Source organism: Taeniopygia guttata, chromosome 1A (assembly GCF_048771995.1).
Source record: "Taeniopygia guttata chromosome 1A, bTaeGut7.mat, whole genome shotgun sequence".
In the NCBI taxonomy this organism is placed as follows: domain Eukaryota; kingdom Metazoa; phylum Chordata; class Aves; order Passeriformes; family Estrildidae; genus Taeniopygia; species Taeniopygia guttata.
This window is the reverse complement of record NC_133025.1, coordinates 67,692,380-67,719,146: the sequence shown is the minus strand read 5'-3', so window position 1 is coordinate 67,719,146 and position 26,767 is coordinate 67,692,380. Positions and strand designations below refer to the sequence as shown.

The 26,767-nt window shown below is 38.9% G+C and overlaps 1 protein-coding gene across 9 annotated transcripts in view; it reads right to left on the bottom strand.

The window, feature by feature from the left end:
- Positions 1–240: 240 nt before the first annotated feature.
- The window catches only part of EPS8 (EGFR pathway substrate 8, signaling adaptor), a 123,694-nt gene continuing 97,167 nt past the window's right edge, over positions 241–26,767 (bottom strand). For 8 of the 9 annotated variants that reach the window (XM_012569356.5, XM_002196896.6, XM_072923811.1 and 5 more), the window contains 8 exons: positions 25,066–25,249; positions 21,191–21,324; positions 17,785–17,896; positions 16,789–16,932; positions 9,066–9,327; positions 5,274–5,454; positions 4,520–4,649; positions 241–1,682 (listed from right to left, as the gene is read on the bottom strand). In XM_012569356.5, coding sequence (XP_012424810.1) covers positions 1,569–1,682; positions 4,520–4,649; positions 5,274–5,454; positions 9,066–9,327; positions 16,789–16,932; positions 17,785–17,896; positions 21,191–21,324; positions 25,066–25,249 — 1,261 coding nt within the window. In that variant the 3' untranslated portion in view covers positions 241–1,568. The remainder of the gene's footprint in view (positions 1,683–4,519; positions 4,650–5,273; positions 5,455–9,065; positions 9,328–16,788; positions 16,933–17,784; positions 17,897–21,190; positions 21,325–25,065; positions 25,250–26,767) is intronic. The other variant, XM_072923812.1, reaches the window with a different exon arrangement.

Here is a 26,767-nt window from a genome sequence, read left to right as displayed (position 1 = left end):
ACAGTGCTTTTTAGAGAATCAGACATCCTTCCCATGAGAAAAGGCAGGGACTCTTAAGTTTTAAATAAGAATTTCAAAAACCTTTTAAAAAAGTTCCTCCTGCTGCACTTACAAGTAATGGCATTTATCACTTATCAGCCCATTTCTGATTAAGGTCATGTTTATGCAGACAGGCATAAAAACGTAAAAACATAACATGGACACACAACCAACCACACAGAAGTAGTATTTGCGAGGACATTTACAATAAATGGCACTAACACCTTTATTAAGATTTTAATTTTTCATGTGTGAAAAATGAATAGATTATTTTTTTTCCCTTGTATGCAGAGGAAAAGCAAACTAATGGCAAAAACCAAGATTACTTTCTTATTTCAATACTGTCTTTGTAGCCGCAAAGATACAATAATTTAACAGACAAGAAATACTGTTTATTGCAGACTTTAAGCTGATTCATGTGAAAAAGGCACTATGAAACTTAATCAAACTAGATGATTAAATTTGTCTAAATTAAGTGATATTATATATCATATATAATACATATATTATATATAAAATCACATGACCATGTGAAACAGAACATTTTGTGACAAAAGTCATTGCATCTCCAAAAATAGCATTTTCTGGAAGGGATGTTTCTCTTTTCTTTTTTCCCCTGTTTTGCCTTCAGGAATCCACTTTTCCAAAAGATTACATTTATAAAGGAAATTACAAAGGCTTTTTGCATGAGGAAAAACTGATATCTGGGATCAACACACAGAGAAGTCTAGATTATACACTGTTCTTTTTGATGGGTAAAGTTACAGACAAAAAAAATGCAATTATATTAAAAAAATATATACTGTGGGTTGTTGCATGGCTACAGCAGATCTCATCACCTCTTTGAGCTGGGTTGTGTTACTATTTTCTAGTTACTCTGTCTTGTGCAATATTATAGTTCATCACAGGTGAAATACAGATAAAATCAATGTACAGAATATTATTTTGCTGTAAACAGCATCATTAGTAATAAAACATCTTGGGAGCGATGCAGGAAAGATTCAGTCTATGTTGGGCTACTGTTCATTCCCTAAACATTTCCTCCACATTTGCTGGAGTCGACAACTTAAGTAAACATCCTGCAGCCAAATGCCTGACAAGAAAGACTGAGCCAAAAAAGACATAATTGCACACTACAGCAAGAGATGGGATTCAGAATCTTATTATTACTGAAGGGTTCAAGTGCTTTTTTTATTGCTGGCTCAGCTTCCCTCAGATGAATCACCAACAAAGACGTGCCCCATTTTATCTGTCATGTTAATTCCATAGAGCCAAGACTCCTCTCTGGCTGTAAGGAGTCATGTACCAATATTTTCACCTGTCAGGAATCTCCACTGCATTTCTCATCTGTTCATTTCTCATGGTGAGGAGCCAGCAGCAGGTACTTCTGTGGAGACTACTGGAAATTCTCTTTATGTTGGCTAGTTACATTTACAATACGATAAGACATTTCCCTTCACTGCTTCCTAAAGCAAAGCTGGATGGTTTAATGCTATGGACAATGGAATTAAAGAAAAGAGGAAACACATTTAGTGGCTGCTTCCTTCATCAAAGGACTCCACACCTGAATCTGTGGCAGCTGCACTGATTTTTTCTTGCCGTCTTCTCATAATTTCTTGCAGTTCTGAACTACCACTGCTGGCCTAAAAACAAAAGAGAAGAATTTACTTGTGGCTTTGAGTGGTGCTGAAATTCCTCTGTCAACACTTTGTTAAGATAGTTGTTTGAACAAACTCATCTTGCTGCTCCAATAGGAAAGTATTTACGTTATCCTTAAATACAGACCATAAAAAAATCTGCAAACTATTAAAATCATATTTCAACACTGCTGAGCATCTTTAATTCCCACATGAGTCCCTGGAGGTGTTGGATATTAAGGGGGCTCATAAAATAAGGCTTCAGTAAAAGCAGAGTTAAAGGTGAATGACTTTGTTAGGTTCCATACTTAAAAATTGGGGCAATGACGTTTAGAAATTAAAAACACAAAAAGAAGTCTTTGATGGGTTTAAGAGCTCACACATGCACATAGGATTGCACAGGCAAGACCTAAGTGAGGATTCAGTCTCAGGCTCACACACCATGAGGCATTTGCAGCTCGGAAACACAGGTTTCAAATTTAGAGCACACTCAGAAATTGGACTATATTACAGTATTAGCAACAGTGAAGTATTGTGAGGACAAGGCCTTACTTCACCTTTTAAGAGTGAAAACCAGGTCTGCTGAAGCAGCTGCCAACATTGCTTTTTCAACATAAATGAAATTATTTGCAAGGCCAGGACATCTGTTCACTAGAGCAGAACTTCCCAAAGTGTGCATGACTTTGAATAAAACTAGGGGATGAAAAATAAAGAGTATATCTGCTACTGTACTATCTGGCCATGACATGACCTCCAAAACTTCAAAATCAGCTTCCAAAATACCCTCTGAATAAGGAAACATAAACTGGTTTTGAAATTTATAAAACAAATTTCAGGACTGTTAAGGGGGAAATCCTGCAGTTGATTCTGAACTCTGAAAATGAATCCTATTAATTTCATAAAATTTCATATCGATTTAGCCCATTATATCCATTAAAATGCAGTACCTGGTACCATAAAAAGTGAGACAATTTCTAAATTAACTACAGTGCTCCTCCTACTTAAAATATCATTGCTGTCCTCTCCCAGAGTGCAAGGGCAAAGCAGGGAGCCTAGAAGTGACTCTCTGAAATTGAGGGAGCAGCTTTACCTGTCTTAATCCATCTTGTCCTTGCCCTCTTGGTTTCAGACACACAAGTGCAGCACCCATTACTGAGGTCATGCATGAAAAACCACCAGCAGATACCCAACAATGTACTTCATCAGAGGTCATGTACATATATTTTTCTGAGACTAACTGAGCAGCCCAAGTTGAAAGAATCTGCCTTCCTTATAACATCAATGACAACAGGACAGATAAGCCTGAAATGCATTATATTATATTATTATAAGGAGAGAAAGGATGGTGCAACTTCCTTTGATCACATAATTCAGCCAACAACAGGCTAAAGCCATCAGGAATTGCATAAATTCTGAAACTCAACCTCAAATAACCAAGGCAGAAATAAACATTTCAATTACCTTTTCACTGACAAAGAAAACAATGACCTTGTTAGACTCTCAGTATCTGCTAATTTACTCTTGTAGGGCATTTATTAGATAAGTTTGGACTTCGGAGTTTCCTGCAGAGTGAGGCCTAACTGGGGCAAGCAGAGTAACAGCATAGAGGGGAAAAGGCCCCTCCAATCCCTCCAATCTCTGCTTTTCAGACCAAATTCCACTGTAAATATGCTTCCATCTCAGTACACTCAGTACAAGATGACTGACATGCAAAAAACTTGAAGAATACAAATATATCTTCACTAGGAAATGATGGATTGCCCTGGACTGTAGTGACTTATATTCCTAAGAGTAAAGGTGAAATATTTCTCCCTTCCTTTAAGTGGAAAATGGGGCTTGGAGAAGGGAATGAAATGATTTTGTCAGTGTTAGAAAATTATGCTCTCTGATCCACACTGATCATGTAAAGCGCAAAATATACCTGGTAGTTATAAACCTGTGTTTAAAAATATGTAGTTAATGCTTAAAATCATTTAAGTGAGACAGTCTCAGCTTAAGGAGAAGACAATATTTTAAACCTCCTCAAGATTTTCTTCTAAATAGGATGTGGAGAATATAAATTCTCAGTTGGGTTGATCTCACATCTAGATCATTTCTCCACTTGCCACAGCATGTTAAAAAAAAAAAAAAAAAAGGGCATCCCCAATTTTACTGGTTTAAAACTGGCAAAAATTTTCTTTAGCATAGCTCTGGATACAAGGTTAAGGTGTTTAAGAGACAAAGCTTCTTTAATTACAGCAAAGTGCTGCAGAGCTATAAATACAGGGACACAATACTTGATCCTTGGCTCAGAAACTCTGCAAGCACAGTGTCCAGTGTGTTTTCCCTTCAGTGCAGGTGCCCCAGTATTTGACCTGAAAGGCCAAATACTCAAAAGTGAGCAGTGGGCTTACTCTACCAATTTTTCATACCCTATAAATCAATTCTCCTCTATAAAGATAAAACAAAACTCCTCATCACCAAAATTGTTGGGAGTATGTGTTTGTCCAAGCACCAGGCAAAGAAAGAAGCAGGAAAAGGGGCATTTTACTTTTCCACTGTTTCCCCCAAAGCTCTTTTTGGCTGATTTTGTCTTCTTGCAGTCTGGTTATACCACAAAACCTCTTAAACTTGAGTGCTACTTCTAATGATTTTGGACCCCTTTAGAAGTGGGGGAAGATCTCACCTGGTGTTTTGATGAATGCTGTTCCAGTGAATTAATACCAAATAACTCAGATGAAAATAATGTTTATCACTGTGATGGGAACTGAGGAAAAACCACCTGCCTCACAGAAGGAGTTATCTAATTCCACAGGTTCAAAACTAGTGACCCAAATTAGGTGAGTAAGAAGAGTTGTCCGTACCTCCAAGGCAGATTTCTGTACCGTAATTTGGTTGTAGACTCTTGACCCTTCTGGGCAAACAGTCCTCAGCTCCTCTTTATTGAGGGAGAAAAGCTGAGCTCCTGTCAGCACCCCGAGGCTGTTCACAGTCCTGGGACACACCAAGGGAACAAACAGGAAATCAGCAAAGCCACACTGGCCAAGGTTGTTTTCATCCCACATTGCCTTGGCTAGGGCTGGTAAATTCAGAGCAAACATGGTGCAGCAAGGCTACTGAAGTCAATTGGGTATGCAAATATACTTTTTGGTAGAGGCTAAAACATACATACACTATATTCAGAATCTATATATATAAAATTTATAGAGATTCTGTAGCTCTATAAAAAAATTGACATATATTTTCATGTATGTATTATGTACACTTATAGACACATATAGGTGTGTATATCTATATATGTATGTATATGTGTTTATATATGTATATATATGTATATATAGGTGCATATATAGGTGCATATATATGTGTCTATATATGTATATATTTGTACATGTATATGTGTATATACATATGTATACATATATGTATGTGTATATATATATATGTATGTATGTGTGTATGTATGTAAAAACAAATTAATTTTTCTAAGAGTGCAGCTGACATCCCTTGATTTTCAGGAGGATGCCTGATTTTAAAAAGTAGTCAGACCACATCCTGACAGGAAAACAACTCCTTTTACATTTAAAGAAATTTTGCTGCATTTGCCCTGGGACTTACACAGGGTTGAACCCTTTGGACTGCAACCAGGCTTTCACATCCTCAGGAGAGGAGTCGTAGGTGATGTTCACGACGGGGATGTTTGGCCGTGGCACGTGGAATTTCCTCTGGGCAGCGCTCCGGCCGATGGTGAGCCGGTGGACAAGTTCATCCTGCACTTCCTCCATCTGGGATTTCCTGCCTAAAGAGAGAGAGAGAGATTTCACAGCAGTTATTCTCTTTAGCAAAGCCAAGTCATTTCTTCATTTCTTGTATGTCACTTTAAATCGTAAAGTTTTTTGGTTTTTTTAAATTAATTCGATCTAATTGAATTACTACTCTCCTTTTCCCCCGTGGAATATTTCAATATTCCCAATCCTCCCTTCGCAAAACAAAGCAAAAATAAACAAACAAAAAAACCCAGAGAGAATTCACCTAACACCCCAGAAAGGAGAGATGACTGCATGTCTCAGAAAGATGCAGATCAGTGTGACAGCACCCAATCTGTAGAATAAAATGGGAATGGAGGGTCATTCAATTGCCAGAGTTTGCCTTATTTTTCAAATAGAAAATAGGGTTTTAAAATGAAAACAAGAAAATGATGGGGAAGGTTGTAAGATTGCTCACACTGTGAGAAGGTAGTACTTTCCACAAACAGTTCTTCAGTTGAAAGTTCAACTTTTTTGTGCAAATCAACTTAAGCAAAAAATTTTCACAGCTGCTGACATATATCAACTTACATCTAATGAGCTATTGTAGCAATTGCATTTTTGACAGGGCTTTGAGAAATTCGAATTCATTCCAAGCCTGGAGTGGCTGCTTAGCTGAAACATTGTCGCACTTTGTATTAAAAAAGGAATATAAAGTAAAAAGGGGGTAGCTGTTCTCACCAGAGACTCAAGAATTGGGCAAGAATTGTTATTTATTTTTTCATTTTAAACAAAACTGTAAGAATTCATTATCCGCTAGAACCCATTTGTCTGAAACATTTGGTTCAGTTGCTGTTCATTAGCAGGCAACAAACTGAAATGCTTTTCAGTCATTTCAACAAGATCCATTGTAATGACAGTGAGAATTGTTTAAAATTATAACACAAATTTCTGTGAATAACTTCAAAAAAATAGGTAGAATTCAATAAGGTATAAATAACCTCTTGGGCTCAGAGAAGATGCTGATTTCACACAGTTTAAATCTCTGTGCCTTAACATTGGAACAATATAAAAATCCTCTGACAAACAACTCCAATTATCTCAAAAATTCTCAGGATTTCCTTGCCAAGATATTTTTCGTGATCTTCCTGCAACCTTCTCACCTTGATACACAAACAGTAACTACACCCCCCTATCAAGGCACTCAGATGGCAAAACCTGTTCCTTTTTTCCCATTACACTGATAGGAACAGATGAAAACAACTTCAATATGAAAAAAAAACCTGTAAGATAGAAATATTTTTGCTTTCTCTACTTTCCTTTTATATTCCCTCAAAACCTCTCCAGGGACCAATATCTCTAGCCAGTTAAACAAATAAAAACAAGCTTTACATAGGCCTCTAGGATTATTTCTTTAATCACCACAGCCAAAAGAAGAAAAATTATTGGTTTAACCATTTCCTTTTTTCTTTTACAAAATAGCCTCAGGTTGAAAGGGGAAAAAGTACCTCTACTATAATAATTGAGGCATTCAGGTCCTGTTGTGTAGGGTTTTCTCCTCTCCCCCCACCCTGAGTGTGAGTCAGAAGCCCAATGACACGAGCTCAGTGATTTGTGCAAATCTGACAGGGGTTATACGAGGAAAGCCTTTAGGCAGTGTTATCAAAGCTTGCACCTGCTATTTTCCCAAGCAGGAAGAGACACAGAACATTGCTATCTTCCTTCTATTTACACAGATTTTGAAAGACTTATGCTTAATCTAGACCAAGACTGTCTCAAGAGACAAACATTTAGCTGTTAGATAAGAGATTCTTCCTGTTGTTAGATGCATTATCAGAAATAAGCAGGGTGTGGGGCAGGTTCTGCAGGGTTCAGGTGGGTTCTTGGCCAGCAGGTTTCTCATCACCATTGCAGAGGCACCTGTTCTGTGAGGGTTTTGAGGTGCCTGAAGCTCATTAACTGGGCTTGAGTGAGCAGGATCTGAGTGTGTGTGACCCACAGCCTCTACAGTAACTCTTCACACCTCACACATGCCTTGTACCTGAAGCCAGGATCATGGTCTTCTCATTTTCTATCTAGCATGGATGAAGGAGGCCATCGTGGAGTCAAGGATTCACAGCAATGCTATGGCAAAGTCCTTCCACAGAAAGAATATTATCATTTTTGTGCATGTGTGTGTGTGTGAAATCATCCTCACTTTCCACATCTTTTGTAAGTGCTTATTTGTCTGCTTTTATTTAAGTAATCAGCTCCTTCTTTAGGAAGCAGCAGTGAAGCCTGTTCCTCCAGCCAGGCTGTTTTCCACTTATGATTTCCAGCCAGACAGTCCATTAGGTCATTATAAAGAAAAGCTCTCAGAGCCTTCCTGAGCTCAGGGCTTAGGCAGGAGCTTGTCCTCCACCAGGCAATGTCACTACAGGCTCCACCAGCAGGATTATCCACACAGGCACACTTCCCATCCACTGAGGACAGGGAGCAAAGAAGCCCTTGCCCAGAAAGGATTGTGCTCTGTGCTGGTTTCTGACCTTAGGTGGAAGCAGGATTTGCTGGTAAGGCAGTGAGTACTGTCAACTCTTGAACTACAAAAAGCTCATGATTTTTACAGCTATTTGTTCAAAATCTGTAGCAAATGTTTGCTTACATGTTTCAGTTATTTCTAAGCCAAGCAATCACGTTGCCTAAAGTGCATTTAGGACAGAAATTACTGAATAAACAAGCTTTTCTAACCTGCTTTTCAGTAGCAGCCTCAGCATCCCTCAGTTGGCATATTTACAAGGTGGCCTTAATCAGAACTTCTCAAGACAGCCACACACTGTTGGATGCACATTACCAAGTTTTTCCAGCAACAGAGGTATGTATGGAATATGTTCCTGTGTCCTCTGGGAACAAGGACATAAAAGTCCATGCCCGTTGCTGCTGCTTTGACCAAGACAGGGCAGCTGGACTATAAAGTAACTCTACAAAACTATTACAACGTGGTTCCTGTGCATCACCTAGACCTGCAAGTGCTATTGGAGCCCTGAATACGTGTTTCAGAATGGTGCAAATGACCTAGAAATATGGATGATCGTGAATTAAAGTGTGAAAAAAAACAATGTAACTGATTTTACAAGCAATTTAGGTTGTAATGTGGCAGTGAGCTCGGATGGAAAACCTCCATTAGCCAGCATAGCAGCATGGACATTTCCAGTGCTGGAAACCACTGACTAGAGATCCCAGACATGGGAAATTTGGGTTAGATGTTAGAAAAAGGTTTTTCATGGAAAGAGTGATAAAGCTCTAAAATAGCCTGCCCAGGGAGGTGGTGGAGTCACCATCCCTGGACGGGTTTAAAAACAGATTGGATGTGGCACTCAGTGCCATGGTTTAGTTGAGGTCTTAGGGCTGGGTTGGACTTGATGATCTTGAAGGTCTCTCCCAACCTGGTTATTCTGTGATTTAGGATGGGACAATAAAGTTTTTTTTTCCCTAATTACCATTATGGTAATTATAAAAACGGTCAGAACGCACATCCATAGAAAACCTCTATTTTAAACAAAAACTTAAAACCAAATTTTCCCACCGAGATTCATCTGAACCACAAACTTCAAGGGACTTCAGAATTAAGCCAGGCACATGGGAACAGGAGGAAAGCTTTTTCTCTTGCATCTTGGGGCACACTTACGATCCACGGGAATCTGCTTCTGCCGCTGGGCGTCGCGGGCCACGCTGCCACCGCTGTCGCTGGAGGTGCTGCTCTGGCGGCTGACGGCGGCCGGTGCCTTGGGCACGGGGACTGGGATGGGAGCTGGGGCACTGGGAGGCAGGGGGACAGCCACAGGGACAGCCACGGGGACAGCCACGGGGACAGGAGCGGGCGTGGGGGGCGGTGACGGCGTGGCGGGAGCCGGGTCGGGCTGTTTGGCGACATAGTCCATCCTTTGTTTCTGGAGGAGGCAGAGAGGCTCAGTAAGGAATCAGTAAATTTGGGCAAGACATCAGCCAAACCTTTGCACCAAATGGTGTCTTTTATTCCACAGGGGCATCTTGCCACGTATCGTGCCAAAATTTGCCAAAAGTTGATCTGGCATCAATGTTTGCCATAAATTTCTCTGCTGGACACAGGACTCACAGCAAGGAAATCCTCTGAAACATGTTTCTTTCTTTCATTCTATAAATTGTTTTTATCTCAAACTTCTATTACCTGGCACCTTTTAAAAGCTTTCAAAACTTTTGACTCATTGAACCTTATCAGTGTAAAATGGTATATTTTAGAGATGTTATTAGAAAAAAAAAAACCCAACAACCCTGAAAAAAGAACACATCTAGACACACCTAAACTCAACTAATGTTTTAACATATAAATGTCACTGAGGATAGCATAATGCTTTGTTTCTTGACTTGCAGACAGCATTTAAGAGGTTCCTGTTCCTCCTATCCATTAATCTCTGCCTTTTCAGCTATTGACAAGATCATTACAAGTAATCTCAAGGCAATAATGTGATTTAAAAAAAAACCTCTGATTGCACAATTCTTGGAACAGAGCTGTTATTTCTTTCTCCCCCACTTCATGCAACATGGTAAGTTACCTTGCTGCTAATATCTAACTATCAGGTGTCTCAAGAATAACTTTGGGAAGTTATTTCTTCTTTGCCTTTATAAGGGGACCAGTTACATAAGAACACCTGTATTTTCCCAGAGCAGTCATAAGGACACACAAATCCATAAGCCACCTATGCTACCCCTTTCTTTCAGGCAGTTCAAACTCCATATCTCACTGTTTAACAATGTTCCCTCTCCACAATTTTGGGCTAACATGGCTTGAAGGCTCAATATTAAAGTTTGTTTGCTCAATAGGGATGCCTCATCTCATAGTCATGAGAAGTCTGCTTACTTTGGTATGAAGAGAGATGGATGCATTCTCGAGATTCATTGCTCCTTCCTGAAATACCTTTCCCTGTTCCCTTGGAGGCAGAGGGTTTTACAGTGGATCAAACAGGGAAATATTTGTAGGAGCCATATGTTAGAATTTGAGCAGCAGATCACTGTCCTGACAACAATCAAACTTCCCTTAAATGTCAGCAGCTGCCCCTGTACAGGAATCCCCAGCTCAGTGAAGTCCAGCTGATGGAAATGGCATTTATTAGTGAGTGTAAACAGCTGCAGCAATTCTGACACCAGCAGAAAATTTATCCCATCAATCAAGCCTGAGAAAGGAGCTTTACTTCCCCTGGATGATTTTTCGCTTAAACCACAATAGTCAGCTACTAAATCTAACATATATCCCTGCAAAACATCTCCCATAAAAGTTTTTTGTTTGTTTATTTGTTTCTATCTCATCATTTAGTTATTCAAAGGCCTCCATCTTAACTGCTTTGTGCAATGTGGGGATATTTAAAAAAAAAAAATCATTGCTGACTTTTCTGCATTTTACTGCTACAATGTTAAGAAAATAAATGCTTCTTTAATTGTCAAGGAAAGTGAAATGTATAATATAAAAGTGAACAAGCAGAATAAATGTATTTATGAAACTTGCCCTTTGGTGGAAAGAGTCCCCCACTAGGTGTATAGCAAATATACCATAATTTACTATATATAGATGTACTGTGATAGACTCAAAAGAATTTTAAAATTTCACAGCTACTAAAAGGTTACAATGATATTTACATCCTTTATCTTGTTCACAGATTCCAGTTACTAGACTGTTATCTCCAAAATGTACCTTCTTCATGGGTGTTTTGACCTTCTTAAAAAAAGCACAAAGAAAAAGTAGAACTATTTCATGATAGAGAGAATTTGTAACAAGCCAAGACATCCACTGCACACTGCCACAATCATAATCCAGAAAAAGAGAGAACTAAAAACTCCATGTAACTTTCAATGGCTGTTACTGGAGGAGCTGCATAAACACGTTGTACTGCAATCATAAACCTCATCAAAACAACTTGCTGCACTGAAAACAAAACTTAATCTGGAAGCATCACTCAAACTCCAAATTTACAAATGCAACCACATTGAAATACACTTTGCATTTTGCTAAACAGTGCCCAAAAACCAATTATATATTTGAATCCCATTTAACATTTCTTTTTTTAACTCCAGATCTTTTGAGGACATCCACACATTCATCCCATCACTTCTATTCATTGCTATAAAAAGAAGCATGCACTATGGAATTTGGTGACTGCATAGTCCAAAAGGGGAAATTTTGAGATTCAATATCAGAAGAGTAATTCAGTTACCTCTGAAAGCTCTCCCAGTAATTGCTGTGAGGAAAATGGAGTAAATCACATCAAATATTATTGTTAGAATGGTAAAGAAGTAACTGTCTCACACATCACCCCCGAAATTTCATACACATAAGCAATTTAAACTAAAGCAACATCAGTCTTAGTAATTACCTCTTCTTAATTACTAGGAAACTAATAGTGGATTATTCTAATATTCTTATTTTGAATAGGGAACAGAGTGCTGGCTACAAAACATACACATGTGATACCATATAAGCAATCAGCTCTTTTCAGAGCACCTACCCAGACAGAAACAGTTTTAATAGGAAAAAAAAAAAAAAAAACCGAGAAAAGATAGCCAAAAGATTAAAGATTTTCAGGTCAATGTAAAGAACACTTTTAACTGGAGAAAAATAAGGGTTAAGTCACAAAAGTATTAAAAAAGTGCTTAATCTTTCTAACTCAAGAAATGTTGTCTAGCTCAGCAAATGAGATAAAGGTGCTGCTCACAGAGAGGCTTGGGTTGGGAGGGACCTGATGGTTCCATCTAATCCCAACCCCCTGCCATGGGCAGGGACAACTTCCACTATCCCAGATTGCTCAAACACCCATCCAACCTGGCCTTGAACCCTTCCAGGGATGGGCCATCCACAGCTTCTCTGGTCAACCTGTGCCAGGGCCTCCCCACCCTCCCACAAAAGAATTTCTTCCCAATATCCAATTTAAAGCTGTTCTCATTAAGGTTAATTCCATTAACCCTTTTCTGTCACTCCATGCCCTTGTAAAAGTTCCTCTCCATCTCTCTTGCTGGCCCCCTTTAGGTACTGGCAGGCCTTTAAAAGTCTCCCCAGAGCTGAATGATCCCAACTCTCTCAGCCTTTCCTCCCAGGAGAGGTGTTTCATCCCTCTGATCACCTCAGTTCACGTAAATTGGAACAAATGCTTGAAACTGTTTGGAATGGTGATGATGCACACACAGTCATTAAAAACCTGGATATATCATAAAAGCATACTGGGACAACATTTTGTTTTCTTATTCCTTGCCAGAAAAATCTTTGTTTTTACAGGAAAAAAAAATTAAGTCCCAAAGCTGTTTTCAACAGGCTACAGGCTGCATCTGGTGAAAAAACAAGATTCAGTATGATTCAATCTGTTTTTAATAGAAGCAAAATAATAAGTTTGAGTAAAAATGCTAATGGTACCAACCCTAATTCTTGATCAGTGTAAAAGAGTGGGAACAATATATTTTCAAATATATTTTGGCATTAATAAAAGGGAATATACATATTCAAAGTACGGGAAAAACAGACAAAGAGGCATTGGAAACAACCAAAACCAGTGCTAGTGCTGGGAAATGCTCTCATTAAATGAACACAGACACAGAGCTCTCAGTTTACTCTATTTCTGAAATTTTGAGTGCCACATTCCTGTTTGCACAGTGACACAAGCGCACCAAGAGGGCTGCAGAGCATTCAGCCTCAGTTTTGTCAACAGCTCTGTGGTTTGGATCTTTTCCTGGGACTCCACTGATGGGACAAGAGAGAACCAACCACTCATCTTCAGCCAAAAGGGGCAATGGGGTGCCCAAGGCTGGAAGAGAAAATTTCAAGCAGGATCTTTTGCCAGAGTTTGCTTTGGTGAGTTCAGCTATTATGCAAACAGCTGCCTAATAAAATCCCATTAAAAACCACCTCAGCAGTTCTTGTCATTTGTCATTTTACTGAATTGACAGGAAATTTAGACAGAATTTACTTATTCAAATTGTTATTAGCTAGAATTTGTCCCCAATTCAAAAAAAAAAAAAAAAAAAAAAAGAAAAACTGCACCTTATTAAACATTTACTCTCTGCCTTAAGGATTTTGTACACATCACTGATAATATAACTGTCTCTCCTCCAAAAGGGTGTCAGGAGATTAATTATCATACCCACAAGATACACAATTCTATCCTAATTATGTTCTTCAAACTTCATTTTCAAGAGCATTAAAACAAAGTTAATAAAATGCACAGAAAATATGAAATACTGTGATGAATTATTTCATAGGTTTACCAGCAATACTTTTACAAAATAAGAAATCAGAGTGCTTGGGAAATTCTTTATGTTCATATATAATAGGATAGTGAAATACCAATGCTGGCTCACAATAAAATAAACAGATTTAATGACAAGAAAACTCTGATAAACCATAATTAACAATAGTAGAAAATAGAAGAATACAGCAAAATGCTCTCCTGAAAGTACAAGAGTACCAGACAGGCAAAAATACTGTTTCCTGGAACTAATTCAAGTGACCAGAAGACAAACATTGTTACAGCCTCTGACTCACAAAGGTAATTAAATAACTGGGGTATTGCTAGCAATGTCCTGCAAGTATCACCTCAGTGCTCTCAAATGACTTTTTGGGACCTGGATCCTGAAAGCAATTGAGTGAAAAATCAGGATTTAAATTAATGAGTGGCCTTAGAGGTCACTAGGCAGGGGGACAGAGTGAGAGGAAAAAAAAAAAAAAAAACCAAACAAAACACTTTACAGCTCTGAGAATAATTGTGATAACGAGGTATCCATCTGTCAGAGAAGGGGTGTCTGTAGCACAATCAAGTGAAAAAAATCCTCTTGTTCTGTAGAATCCTTTATTCTTCTTAATAATCTATAAACACCCTTTGGTGAGCAGTGCACTGAAGGTGATTAGTCTGTAAAGGAAGACACTGCCCTTGCTCACAACACTTGTCTGCAGCTGGCCACAGCAGCCAGGCCACTGTGAAAGCAGATTTTTGAAAGCTGAAGATGACTTGGGATAGCAGCAAAAGCTGCCCAGCACGAGGCACTGCTCCTGTTCAGGATCTGACAAAAGTGCTGATAGGAACCACTTTGATTTTCTGCTCTACCCACAAGTTCTCCTGTCTGACTTTGGGCAAGGCATTCACCCCTTCAAGGCCTCAGTTCTCTCTGAAACAGCAGCAATGTCTCATGTGAAAATAAATGGAGTTATGCAAACACCTCCCAAATGAACCATGCGTCCATCACAGGAAAACAGACAGATGAGAATGTTCAGGAGAGCTAAAAATATAATAATCACCACAAAGTTAAAACAGCTTTACTGACATGTCTTGGTAAAGGCTTCATTTATCCTGTGCAATTCATTATATTCATAAATAATTTCAGTGTTTCAAGCTCACATTTGAATATGATGAAGAATAACCTGTCAGAGGGCAAAGTAACAAACTTATCTTAAACAGTGTTCTCTGACCCTAATTTTCATAGGTCCATGGAGAATGCTTTGTGGAAATGATTATTTGATTTTATGCCATATCTTGTCAATATTTCCCACAGAGAACTTCAAACCCTGCAGTGCATTACAGAAGAATAATGTGAGAACCTCTACTCAAAACTGTACTCAGTCTGCTTAGGACTTGGTGGCAAACTCCAAGCACACAAAATAACATGCACAGGAAGAAAAAAAAAAACCAAACCAGATCTTTAGATCAGGATTTGAAAAGCACTCTAGATGCATGCTTCACCCCACAGACAGGCAGATCCACAATCAATGCAGAATGAGCCAAGATGTTACAGGCAAACACTTTGGGGCAGGAAAGCTCAGAAATGGTCAGATTCAAGCCCACCAAGACCAAGGCAGGTCTACTACATTATTTTGCAAAACATTGCGGCATTTCTTGGTGTTCAGTCATCAGCTGGGAGGTGCAGACACAGCAAATGAATATTAGATTAAATTAAATTATTAAACTTCAAGATTCTACAGAAGTTTGGTTTAAAAGTCTGATTTAGAGGTAGGCCTGGAATTTCTGCTTAATTCAAACTTGTTTGCCTAAACTTTCAAGATCATTAGGAAAAAACAAAGAGGAAAGAAAGAGGTCTTAGAAAATAGAACAACTTCTTTTAACAGCCTCTAACCCCCTTAAATTTTGTCTAAAAATACATATTACAATCTTATCCTATATATCCTTACTTGGATGGATAATTGTGCTGATGTAAGAATTTTTTTTAAGTAATTCTCTCTAATTCTGTTCAACACATAAAAGAAATAACAACAACAAAAATATTAGTTCCACATCACTACATGAAAGAAAGAAAATTAAAATGAGGTCAGGATAATAGAGTGCTATTGATGCACGGGCTTAGTAATTGAAAAATACCTGCTTTGTGAATTCAAAAGCAAATATACCTCCTTTTTATGACTCAAAAATTACAATAATTAAATAAATTCAAGACTGGGATAGAGACACGCAAACACAGAAAATGAAAGGAAAAGGTAGAGTTCACTCTTCTAGGAAAAACAAAGATGACCCTACCTTAAATAATTCAAACTCCTTCTTTGGCATCAACAGCTATCAATTCACAAAGGATATTTGCAATTAAAATAAATGCATATACATCCTCTAGGACTGAAGTTAACACCTCTAAGCAAATAAGAAGGTAAAAAAAACTGAGGTAAAACATTTTTGCAGTACCTCTATCAATTCTATTCTCTATGAAATAGAGACAGCAGTGTTGGAACCCTGGTTGCTGAGAATTTGAGACTTTCTGTGTTACAGGCACTGACCCCCAAGAGAACACTGCATTTGACCTGAGGCTGTGGAGAAGCTTCCAAAATGGAATTATAGAACTGGGATTGTGGGTGTGGAGTTTGAATAGAAGAGTGTAATGTCACAGGGTGGAAAACTTAGAGTTTAAGAGTTTAGAATGCAGCAATATATATTAAGTAAGATGGAGGTTTTAGGGTGGAGGCTGGCCCTTCTTCTTCACCTTCTTCTTCACCTTCTTTGTGGGTTTGGGTGGTTTTGTGTAATTGGATAAAAGAGTCTCCATTGCAGGAATGGGTGATTAGTTATTGGGTTAAGAGTGAAAATAATTTAGGTGTAATTTCTTAATTGGATAGTTTATCCCTAAAAGGCCTTGTAGAGAGAGAGATGGGGCTCCATTTTTAGTTTGTTAGAGTGAAGTGCTGTAGAACTCAAGGTTTGTGAGACTGTGACACAGATAAGAACTAATAAACATCTGAGTCCCAACAAGAAATACTGCCTCGTCCATTTAATCCCCACCCTGGCAAAAAAGAAGCAAAGACTCCTCACATCGCCTTCAGATGATTTATGAGAAATGTAAATTTTTTGTGCACACACTGACACTTCCAGAGGAGGCTTTGCTCCCAGGATGGACAGTACCTGGATGGTGCGGGTGTAGGCAGGCTCTGGCCATCCCTGACCGCCTTCTGCGCTCCTCAGAGGGTCCAAAATGTTGTTTGGCACAAAGCCTGTGCTGCCACTTTTGTTCTGAACCTTCCACCACTGCTTTCTGTCATCCAGAATCTGAAATAATTTGGTAAATTAATTACATATCTTTTCTGACTTTCCTCCAGTACTTAGGCTGTGTATCATTTCAAAACAAAGCCATGGCTTTGCCAGGTTCTACGTCTGCCAACAGATCTTGCACGGATGTGTCCCTGAGAAACCCCTGCATCTTCCCTGATCCCCACCATCACTAACTCTACGTAGTTCTACTGCACTTTTCAAAATGGGGCTCTCAAGAAATGTGTAATGGAGTTCTGTAAAACTCAGGAATGTGCTGGATCAGACAGTGCAACAAAACCCAAATAGTTGCACAGAGATGCTGCCATCTCTACAACCCATATGCTGTTGACAAAAGGAATAAATAATTATTAATAACCCAAGTAAAGGCAGCTCTGGGGGAGCATAAATTTGGACACACAACACTTCTTGGGAAACAAGGAATGGGAACAGCATGGCTTGGAGCAGTCTGACTGCCTGCCTCATTTTCTCACACTCAGCATTTTCTCTCTTTGTTGCTCCCTCCCTTCCAAATGTTTCTCACTTTTATGGTGCCACATCCTCTTGGAAAGAACAGTCCTTCTCTATCCTATGTGTACACAGATAGTTATTTAAACACTACTTCATATTTAAAAGCAACACTGGAGAAGGTGGAAGGAACACACAAATGTATTTCGAGCACGGATCTCTACAGCACCCTTCCTAAGTCAGCAAAATTGGTGCAAAACAAATTAACTGAACTTTCCATACTGAGGCAGACAAGTCAAACACATTGAAGCAAATATTAAGGAAAGCCACACCGTCCACAGGAAAGGTGCCCTCAGTTTTGAGCAGCACCAGAAATTTGTGTGTTGTCTTTGCAAACAAAATTACCTCCACAATCTCTTCTTTCATGACAGAAAGTTCACTGTTGTTTCTTGCCACAAATTCGTACTTGCATTTGGCGTATTTCTTGGTCTGTGCTTTATTGTGTGCTTCATAATTTCTGCAAAGCAAAGATCAGACTCTTGTTCAGTGAGACAGTCAAGCAACTAAAAACACAAAATTCCCTCTTCAAATAACCTGCAAAACATTTTTAAAAACAAAAACCTCTCAACCATAATGTGATGCTGCTGTAGAACTACCTATTCATAATATAATGATTTAAGTGCCAAAAAAAGTACAAATAAAACAAAATAAAGAGTTGGCTGAAATACACAGACCTCAAGAACTGCTAATCTTTATCAGCTCACTGCATGCAAGATATGTGATAACAACCTAGATTAGCAGGTGCTATTGTTTAAAAATAAACATGTACTCTATATTTAGTTTGTTTTCCAACAGAAGGTTAAACAGTCATTTGCCATATAAACAAATGACTATGCTTAGGATATAATTGATAGCTCAGGCTTTGTATGAAATTATATTTCTAGTGTTCATCACAGATTGTTTCAAATACATAAGAGATGAATAAATTGTTGCCATCAATACTAATGGAGTTAAACTCTAAAAAATGTTCACCTGTTGTAGATCAGTTTTCATAATTGACCATAAGATGCCATCAACTTAAACAACTTCAAATTACTTTATCAATTTAGAATGAGAGATAACTTGCCAGTTACACATGGAATTATTATAGAGCAAGGTACATTACAGCAAGCTCTGTATCTCTCTGATTCCATGAGGAAAGACCTGTCCAGAATGCCTTTGCTTATGGAGCTACTGCTTTCTTTGACATAACACTTTTCAACAGAGAAGTCCCCAGCCCACTCTAAACAGGTCCAGAAAAACCCTCTCAGTAACTTTATACACTTGTACAGTCCATTAACTTTATACACTTGCTACAAATTATACCAAACAACATAAACCCATACTGGACAGTAAAGAAACAAAACAAACAAAAAACCCCCACATGACTAGTTAGATGAATAAATAAATAAATAAAATCCAGACAGCTAATTAAAACATGAAGCAATTCATGGCTTGAAATGCTGGGTGCAAGGTCACAGCCTGGGGATATGAACACAGGTGTTTGCTGCTGCTGCTGCTGTGTAACTCTGGGTTCCAGGTGTGCCTGAGTAATCCAGCAGCTACCTGGCTACTGCATGGCTGTGGAGAACTGTCTCACTTGACTCGAAGAGCAGAACCAAGGAAAATCGTATTTAGATTGAAGGATTGTTTTGAAAGAAAGAGAAAACACTCACAGTATTTAAGGAGAGAGTGAAAAGCAGGGGATGACCCCCAGCCTGCATAATAGCTCTTACGAGGCCGAACAATGTGTGAGTAATGCTAATTTTTCCTGCTACACCCCTAAAATTAATATAATTTTGATTTCCTTTCTCCTATCTCAGAGATGTGACTAATGTAGCTCTGACAGTACTCTTTTACTTTTAGGCAGCCTTTCCAAAATCACATCAATAACTGTGTCTTCCTAGTTTGTCCACACCTATCTATCCTGATTACTTCAAAAATGTATCTCAGGAGGAAATTGTAAAAATGTCTACATTTAAGTTGTACTCAACTTAGCACCATGCCCAGAACATGGGCCAGACAATGGAAGCATGCTTCTGAAGAGACCCTAATTCTTCAAGCCCAGCCTAATGAGCCAGTTTACTCTGGGCACAAATATTCTGATCGCTTCCCTCCATCCATCCTACACTGTGTTTCTTACTGCCTAGCACATATACCATAATTTCAGGCCTCAGCTCTTCACTGTACCCTGCTTGAGAGCCTTGAGGGTTGCACAGACTTTCAGAGAGCTTTTCTTCAAATGACAGTGAAAGCCAAACTACACAGCAAAAAACCTCTGCCTTCAAACAGCACAAAACTTGCTGAAAATGATTCGGTGTTCTTGTGGCATCAGAGTTCCTGAAATACCTAATATCCACCGAAAGTCTAAAACTCTGACACTTTATTTGCATCACCCAAGGGAGGCATGTCTTACATCAGTGGTGAGAAGCAGGTCTCATTCCACAGTTTTCCAAAGACTAATTTCACCTTTCATGAACTGCTTCTTAGAGACACCCATTTCTCTTTACTGCCACAAAGGAGGCTTGGATAACTCTTTCTGATACCAACAACAGCTCAATGCAGTAAGACTCTTTCTCGAAAACTGAAGTGGAGGCAAAAATCTTTGCATGGAATATTCTTACTCTGGAAGGACAAAACAGGTCTTACCACATTACAGGTAAGGGAAAGGAATTTAGAGTGCAGAGCATCTAGATTTCAAAATAAATGATCCCGAGACAAGAATGCAACAGGCAATTAAGTTTGAGAAAACAATTAAGAGATGACTGCTGCTGTTGCCATGAAGAATAAATCCAAAGTTCAGAGAAATTAACTGTGTCTTCAACCTGCACACCACATGGGAATTGGCTTGCACGCAGATTAAAACCAGGATCTTTTAGCACATGGCTCAAAATTTGGGATTCTTAAAGTGTTTTCATCAAAATAATTATATTGAGGATGTTTTAACCAGCAAGTTGATCCCCAAAATTTAGTTTAAACATATTCCGTGGCTCATAAGACAAAATACTTTTCAGACAGTATGTATGGAATATGGTTTGGTACAGGAGATAAATTCCAGTGGTTCTTTACTGATCTGCTTCCACAGTTTGTGCTGGTATAAATTCTCCCCAGAGATAAGGCCAAGAATCACTGCATATCATCTTGTCAAGTTATTCACTTTTAGGATAAAATGAAGGGGGTGAAAGGGGATGTGCAAAAAGACACTGTTTTCTACGCAAACATTTCAGAGTATTTTCTGTAACATTTGAAAGAGGATGGAAGAGACAAGGCATCACTGTTCTGAAAGTGGGTATTTATACACCAGCCCAGAAAAAAAAAGCAGAAGAAGATGGAGCACTAAGTGAGCAGCTAAGAAAATCAAACAATCAGTCAAAACAAGGACAGGTGAATCTCAGAGCAAACTTGTCATTCTTTGTAATTCTGAAAAGAGCAAAGAGCGTATTTAAACATGAAACAAATCAGAACTAAAATTTGAACCAAAGTGGGTGGATTCTGTGCTCGCAATTTGGGTTGGAACTCCGCTGTATCATTTTTGACAAAAGCAGCGATTTAATGTCACGGATCAGCAGGATATTTCATAGAGGTTATACAAAAAGCGTGCTAATGACACACTTTAGGGGTAAGGAAAAGCAGAGTACCCACTGCTAAGCAGAATCACTTCCCCAGCAGACACAATGACACAACCAGAGGCAGTCACAGACCCCGCCACCCCAAGAGCAAGAAGTGGGGACAGTTTTCCACAGCTCCACGGCCGCTGGCGGGGCAGGGTTACCTATCTACATGTCGGCTAACAGTTTGCTTAAAGGCAGCCACAGCTGCCCCCTGGTCCAGCAGAGGCCCTCTCTTGTACACCGTGTTACTGAATGCATACCCATCCGCCGGGGGGTAGTCGGGAACGCCGGGAGGCTGCAAGACAAAAAAGGGAACAAAACCGCCGCTGGATTAGTGCCATCCTCCCCTGTGCTCCATCCAGCATCCCCCAGGGGCTCTGCCAGCATTCCCCCATCCTCAGGTACCCACAGTTCTGCCATGAAAAGTTAATAACTTCTGCATTTCAGCTACGCGAACGCGGAGATCAAAAGGATGAGAATAAAAGGATTTCTTATCCCGAGTCGTCCTGCTGCATTAATATTGCAGAGGGTGTTCTGTAGGAAAACAGATCTCTGGGGCAAGGGCTGTGTCATCTCTCAGACATCACCACAGCAACACAACTTATAAACAATGGCTGAACTGCTTTAAAGTAACCTGCACAGAAAAACTGCTCTGAGCTTCTGTTCTGGATGTACAGTTCAAGCCAAAAACCTCTAGGCCAGCCAGCAGTGAGTGTGTGTAAGGAAGGAAGGAAAACTATCTCTCTATTGCAAAGGCTCATTCATGTCACACCCTCACTGAATATGGCTAGAATCCATGAAGAAATGCAAAAAGGAGTGTGATAGTTGGTATAATTATGGATTTTAATTAGGGAAAAAATCATACTTTATCACAAGCACATGCGTAAGAACATTCAAGGGTTTAGAAAATTCTTTTTTTTTTTAACAAAAAAAAAAAAATTAAGCATGGATACTCCCCTTCTAGGTAAAAATTATCTTAATCACCATTTCCAAAAGCAAGGCCAAGCTTAACAGTTCATTTGTGGGTATTATGATATTGAAATAGCTAATTTTATATCCTTTCCTTCTACCATCCATCTGCACAAGTTAGACTGGCTGAGATTCACCAGAATTTGCCAAATCTTTAAACCTGGGTTGTTGTGGGTTTTTAAAAATTTTCTCCTGCATTTTTTTGCTTTTGGCTAATTATTTTTATTGTCTTAATTTAGTTCTGTTAATGTAGCTAATGTTACTCACCTAATCTCTACCCCCTGGTGTTGTAGCACCCAAAGACCCTTGCTTAGGGGACTGAGGGTTTATGAAAAGCAATTAATAAAATAAATTAAGCCTCACAGAATTCCCCATACAACTAGAATATTCTTTAAAGCACTTTTACTAAATGACTTTGGAAAAAATCTCCAGGGTCACCTGGCTTATGCCTTACATCAAAAGACACCCATGAGGCAGGAATTCATTTTATTTCACACACAAATTATTTGCATCACTTTGGCCTCACTGGACAATCTCTGGTGGTTGTTCCACCACCATTTGAAGTCCTCATTGCTGAACTGCTAGAAGCTGCATGTGTGGCTGGATCTTAAGATTCAGGAATTCAGGAATGGAAAGAAAACAAGGAGTTTTTAGGGGTGGGAAGCTCCAATACACTTTTCCTGAGCCTAGAGCCCTGCCCAACAAGGAGAAGAGGGCCATGCACCCTCTCTGCTCTCCCAGCACAGCTCTCCACAGGCAGCCTTGGTTCTGGAGAGATGAATTCCACACCGACACACGAGGCCAATTAACAGCAAGAGATGAACATTTCCATTCTCATCTCATTTATACAGCACTCCTCATTGAGCAAGCTGTCACAACAGGCTTATGAAAGAATAATGATCCTGGTGTCACCCACTCCAGGGCGGTGCTTTTGCTGCAGACAAAACAGCATTTTGCTCTCAGGCAGCTTTTTCCAGCTGAGCATCTGCAGCATTTCACAGCTATTAGGCAGTTCAGTGCCTTTTCCCCCAGGGATGTGCTATGGAGGCATGGGCACAGGGAGCCAAGGTACCAAGGTTAAATCATTTGCCCAGAACCTTGTGGGAATCAGAGACAGTCATGAAACCAATGCCTGACATCACAGAAACCAGGAACACAAGCAGCTTCAGTGAACTAGGATTTTTTTTAAATTTTTTTTTTTTGTTTATTGTTCTATGTGTCTTTTGAAGGTTAAGACAAGGAGGTTAAGTTGGCATAAACAACTAAAAGTGCACGAAAAAGACTGAAGTGAAATCACCTCCCTGAAACACAAGTAATTGAAACCCCTCAATATATTCTCCCCCTTCAGATTTTTTTTCAGTTATTATATAAATAAATAACATTAAGTTCTTCAAATGATTAGATGAGAAAAATTAATGAACTATTTTTAATACTATCAGGAAATTTTCGATATGGTTGTCTGTTGTTATTATTATTATTATTGTTATTGTTATTGTTGTTGTTGTTGTTGTTGTTGTTGTTATTTAGAAGAAATACAATATAAACAAAAAACCACATTGAAATGTAGATCAGTAGTAAAAAATGAGACAATGTTTGATGGTTTTTGGGAGGTCACGAGGGAAGGTGGGGTGATAGCAATGGCAAAAGCTAAAATTCATACTACTATCCCCATTAACTTCACTAAATACTTTCCTTCTCAAAATGAATCACTGGCAATATTTGCTTCTTGTCACATTTATTCTTGTGCATCTTGTTAGGCATAAAGCCAAACAGTGCTTTAAGTAATCAAAAAAGAATCATGTTATCCCCCCTTTGCTTGGCAGGGTTTTTACCAATTTATTTTTTTGTCTCTATAGCTGAGTAGACCCTTTTTTTTTTTTTTTTACTAGCAGAGATCTCCATGAAAATAAAGTTTTAATGTGACTGGGAAGTTTTTGTTGGGGAGATTTTGCTATCTCAAATTAGAGAATTGATCTGCAAGAAGACAACATCCCATAACAGCCAATAATAGAAAAGACCCAAGATAGAAAAGACTCCTAAGTGAACCTAGGAAATTCTTAGGTGTACTTCCATCTCACAGCTGCTAAAAGAGTACACCAGATTAGCTAACACTAGGTTTAAACTCAAACCAGTATAGAAAAATAAACTAGAAATTAAATCTTGCATCCTCCCAGCAAAAGACAAAACCTTCCCAAAGTGAAATTTTTGTATATTTAAAAAGGCAATACCCTCCTTTTGTTAATTAAAAAGCAATAAAATCCACATATATTCTTAAAATTTTCACAAAAAATCAAAGTTCATTTTCTGATAAATTCTATTGAAAAAGAAGGGATAGAATCTTGATTGAGAAACAAGGGGCTGGTTATCAAGTTGGTCAGAAAATGCACCCTGGTATCTCTAAAGGCTTTAGATGGTGATGCATATTTCCACTCTTTAAAGAGAATAACCTAACTTTTGCTAAATTTGTAACATTCCTTTTGAGAAAAGTTTTGGAAAATGTTATATACAATCATTTTCCTAATCAGCAGGGGTTGTTTTTTTTTGAAGTAGGCCTAATCTACCTGACGTGGTATTGCCCTGAGAGCATCTCTGAATATTTATAAGCAATACAGTGAAAGTATCAATAGATTAATGAAAGGAATAATAAATCCCACATTTAGGAGGAAGCAGTTTAAGCCCAAAATTCCACCAAAAAGGGTGGTTCCTTTCTTTTAGATAGTGTGCCTGTGATTGACAGCACTTTGGTTCAAACATTGCCCCAAGTATTTATGCTCCAAATCAATGGGATGTGGTAGCAGAGCTCAATCAAACTGAACCTTGGGGCTTGGATTGTCCTCCCAGCTGAGACAGGGAAGTGTACAGATTCAAGGAGAGCAGTAAGCAAAAAACCTCATATTATCCTAATTGCATTTTTGGTGCTTGAGCAGGTATTTGGTTTCCTATAACTTCCTATAAGTGTGAAGAGCTTCCACTTGACAGAACAGGTGGTTACTCCAGGAATGCCCCTTGCCCTTAGGAAGGTTGGTGTTAATTAGCTAATTAACAGCACACTTTTGCAGTAGCTCACCTCACTGGACAGTCTTTTCATCTCTTGCTTCCTCTGTTGCTCTGCCACATTTGCCACAGACTCAGCCAAATGGTTGAGCTCCTGCTCCTTTGGAGCTCCCATGAAGTTCAGCAAAGGAGGCTCCCAACCATTCCGGAACCGGGGGACGTATGGGGGGATAAAATGGTCTTTTGGCCATTCAGCTCTGTGGGAAAGGCAAATTATAAATTCAAAATTAGAAACCTGTGTCAAGGGCCACACGAATGCTGGTTTAATAAGGTTCAATTTATAGAAATTGAAATGCTTCAGACAGGCAGAATCATGCTAGAACAATCAGCAGAACACATTTATTTACCTCAACTATCCTCCCTGCAATGCTCGGCAGGAGGAGTTTGCTGCTTCTATAAGCACATGTCAACGCTAAAACACAACAAACTTCTGCCTTATAGCAAAGGATGGGGAGTAGAAGAATCAATCAAAACAAATCTAGGACTTGTTTTAATGGTGAGATGTGGGGGAAAATATTACAATGCTCTATTTGTGTGAAAGCACCAACAGAAGACTGCAGAGAAACAGCCAGCTTTGTAAGAGCATCTGAAACATGGAAACCTGGGAGGTCTAGCTACAGGAAAACAAAAAAAACCCCAAACAATAGCTTTACAGACATAAACTCCACTCAACTCTACATGCTCCAGAACACAAGAATTATCAGCACATTTGCTGGTTTATGGTCCAGATTGATCTTTATAAAATACTGTACTACTTTTCAGAGCTCCACTAGCATCTGTTGTAATACCAAACACCTAAATTAATGCTGTCCTGCTCTGCCTTTGCACCACACATAACACTCTGTCCCACAATACAAATTGCTGTGTCTTCACAGTGGAAGCAGAAACGGGAATGTAGATCACAGTCTTTAAACAGGCTCCTTGCTGACACTGCCCCAAAATCAAGGGACAAATGCTGCCAGTCACATGAGCAGTCAGCAATTAGGCCTGGTCTTGGTCAGTAATCCCTGATTTTATCATTCCCCTCTCCCACCCCAGGGTACCTCTGGATACTGAGATCAATCTCACCATCAATTCTAATCTGCACAGATCACCCAACTACATTTTAAGTGCTTCATCCTTCACTACCAAGCACCAGACATTTCTCTTTCCATTTCCCTTTTTTCAGGATGAACTAAACAAATGGAGTAGTTCCCAAGACAAGGAGCCTGTTGTTTTGCCCAGTGATCCATTTTCCCTGCATGGGGCTCCAATGCTATGATGATGTTTCCACTCTTTCCATGCAGCCTTCCTTACGCTCTACAGCTTTCAATCAACCAAATAATTAATAAAATAACTAATAAAAGCAATATCTATCTGGCAGACATTTGTGTTCCAATCTAAACTTTAAGAGCAAGGATGAATAAACACAAAAATCATGCTGCATTTCCAGCCCAAGTGATTGCATAGTTCATCATCAAATGTACTTATCTACCACAGATTATAGAGTCAAAATGCACTTTGCTAATTTAAGATTTTTCTTTTGCATCTTCAATTCACCGAATTTCAAACTACAGAGTTACCTTGAACACAACAAATGCATAAAGAAGTTAACTTTCAGCAAAGATAAATCATAACATTGACTCCACTAAATGCAATGCATAAGATATGCACATGTGACACAGTTGAATCAATAAATGCTTTTTTTTGCAATTTATTACACAGCATTATGATGC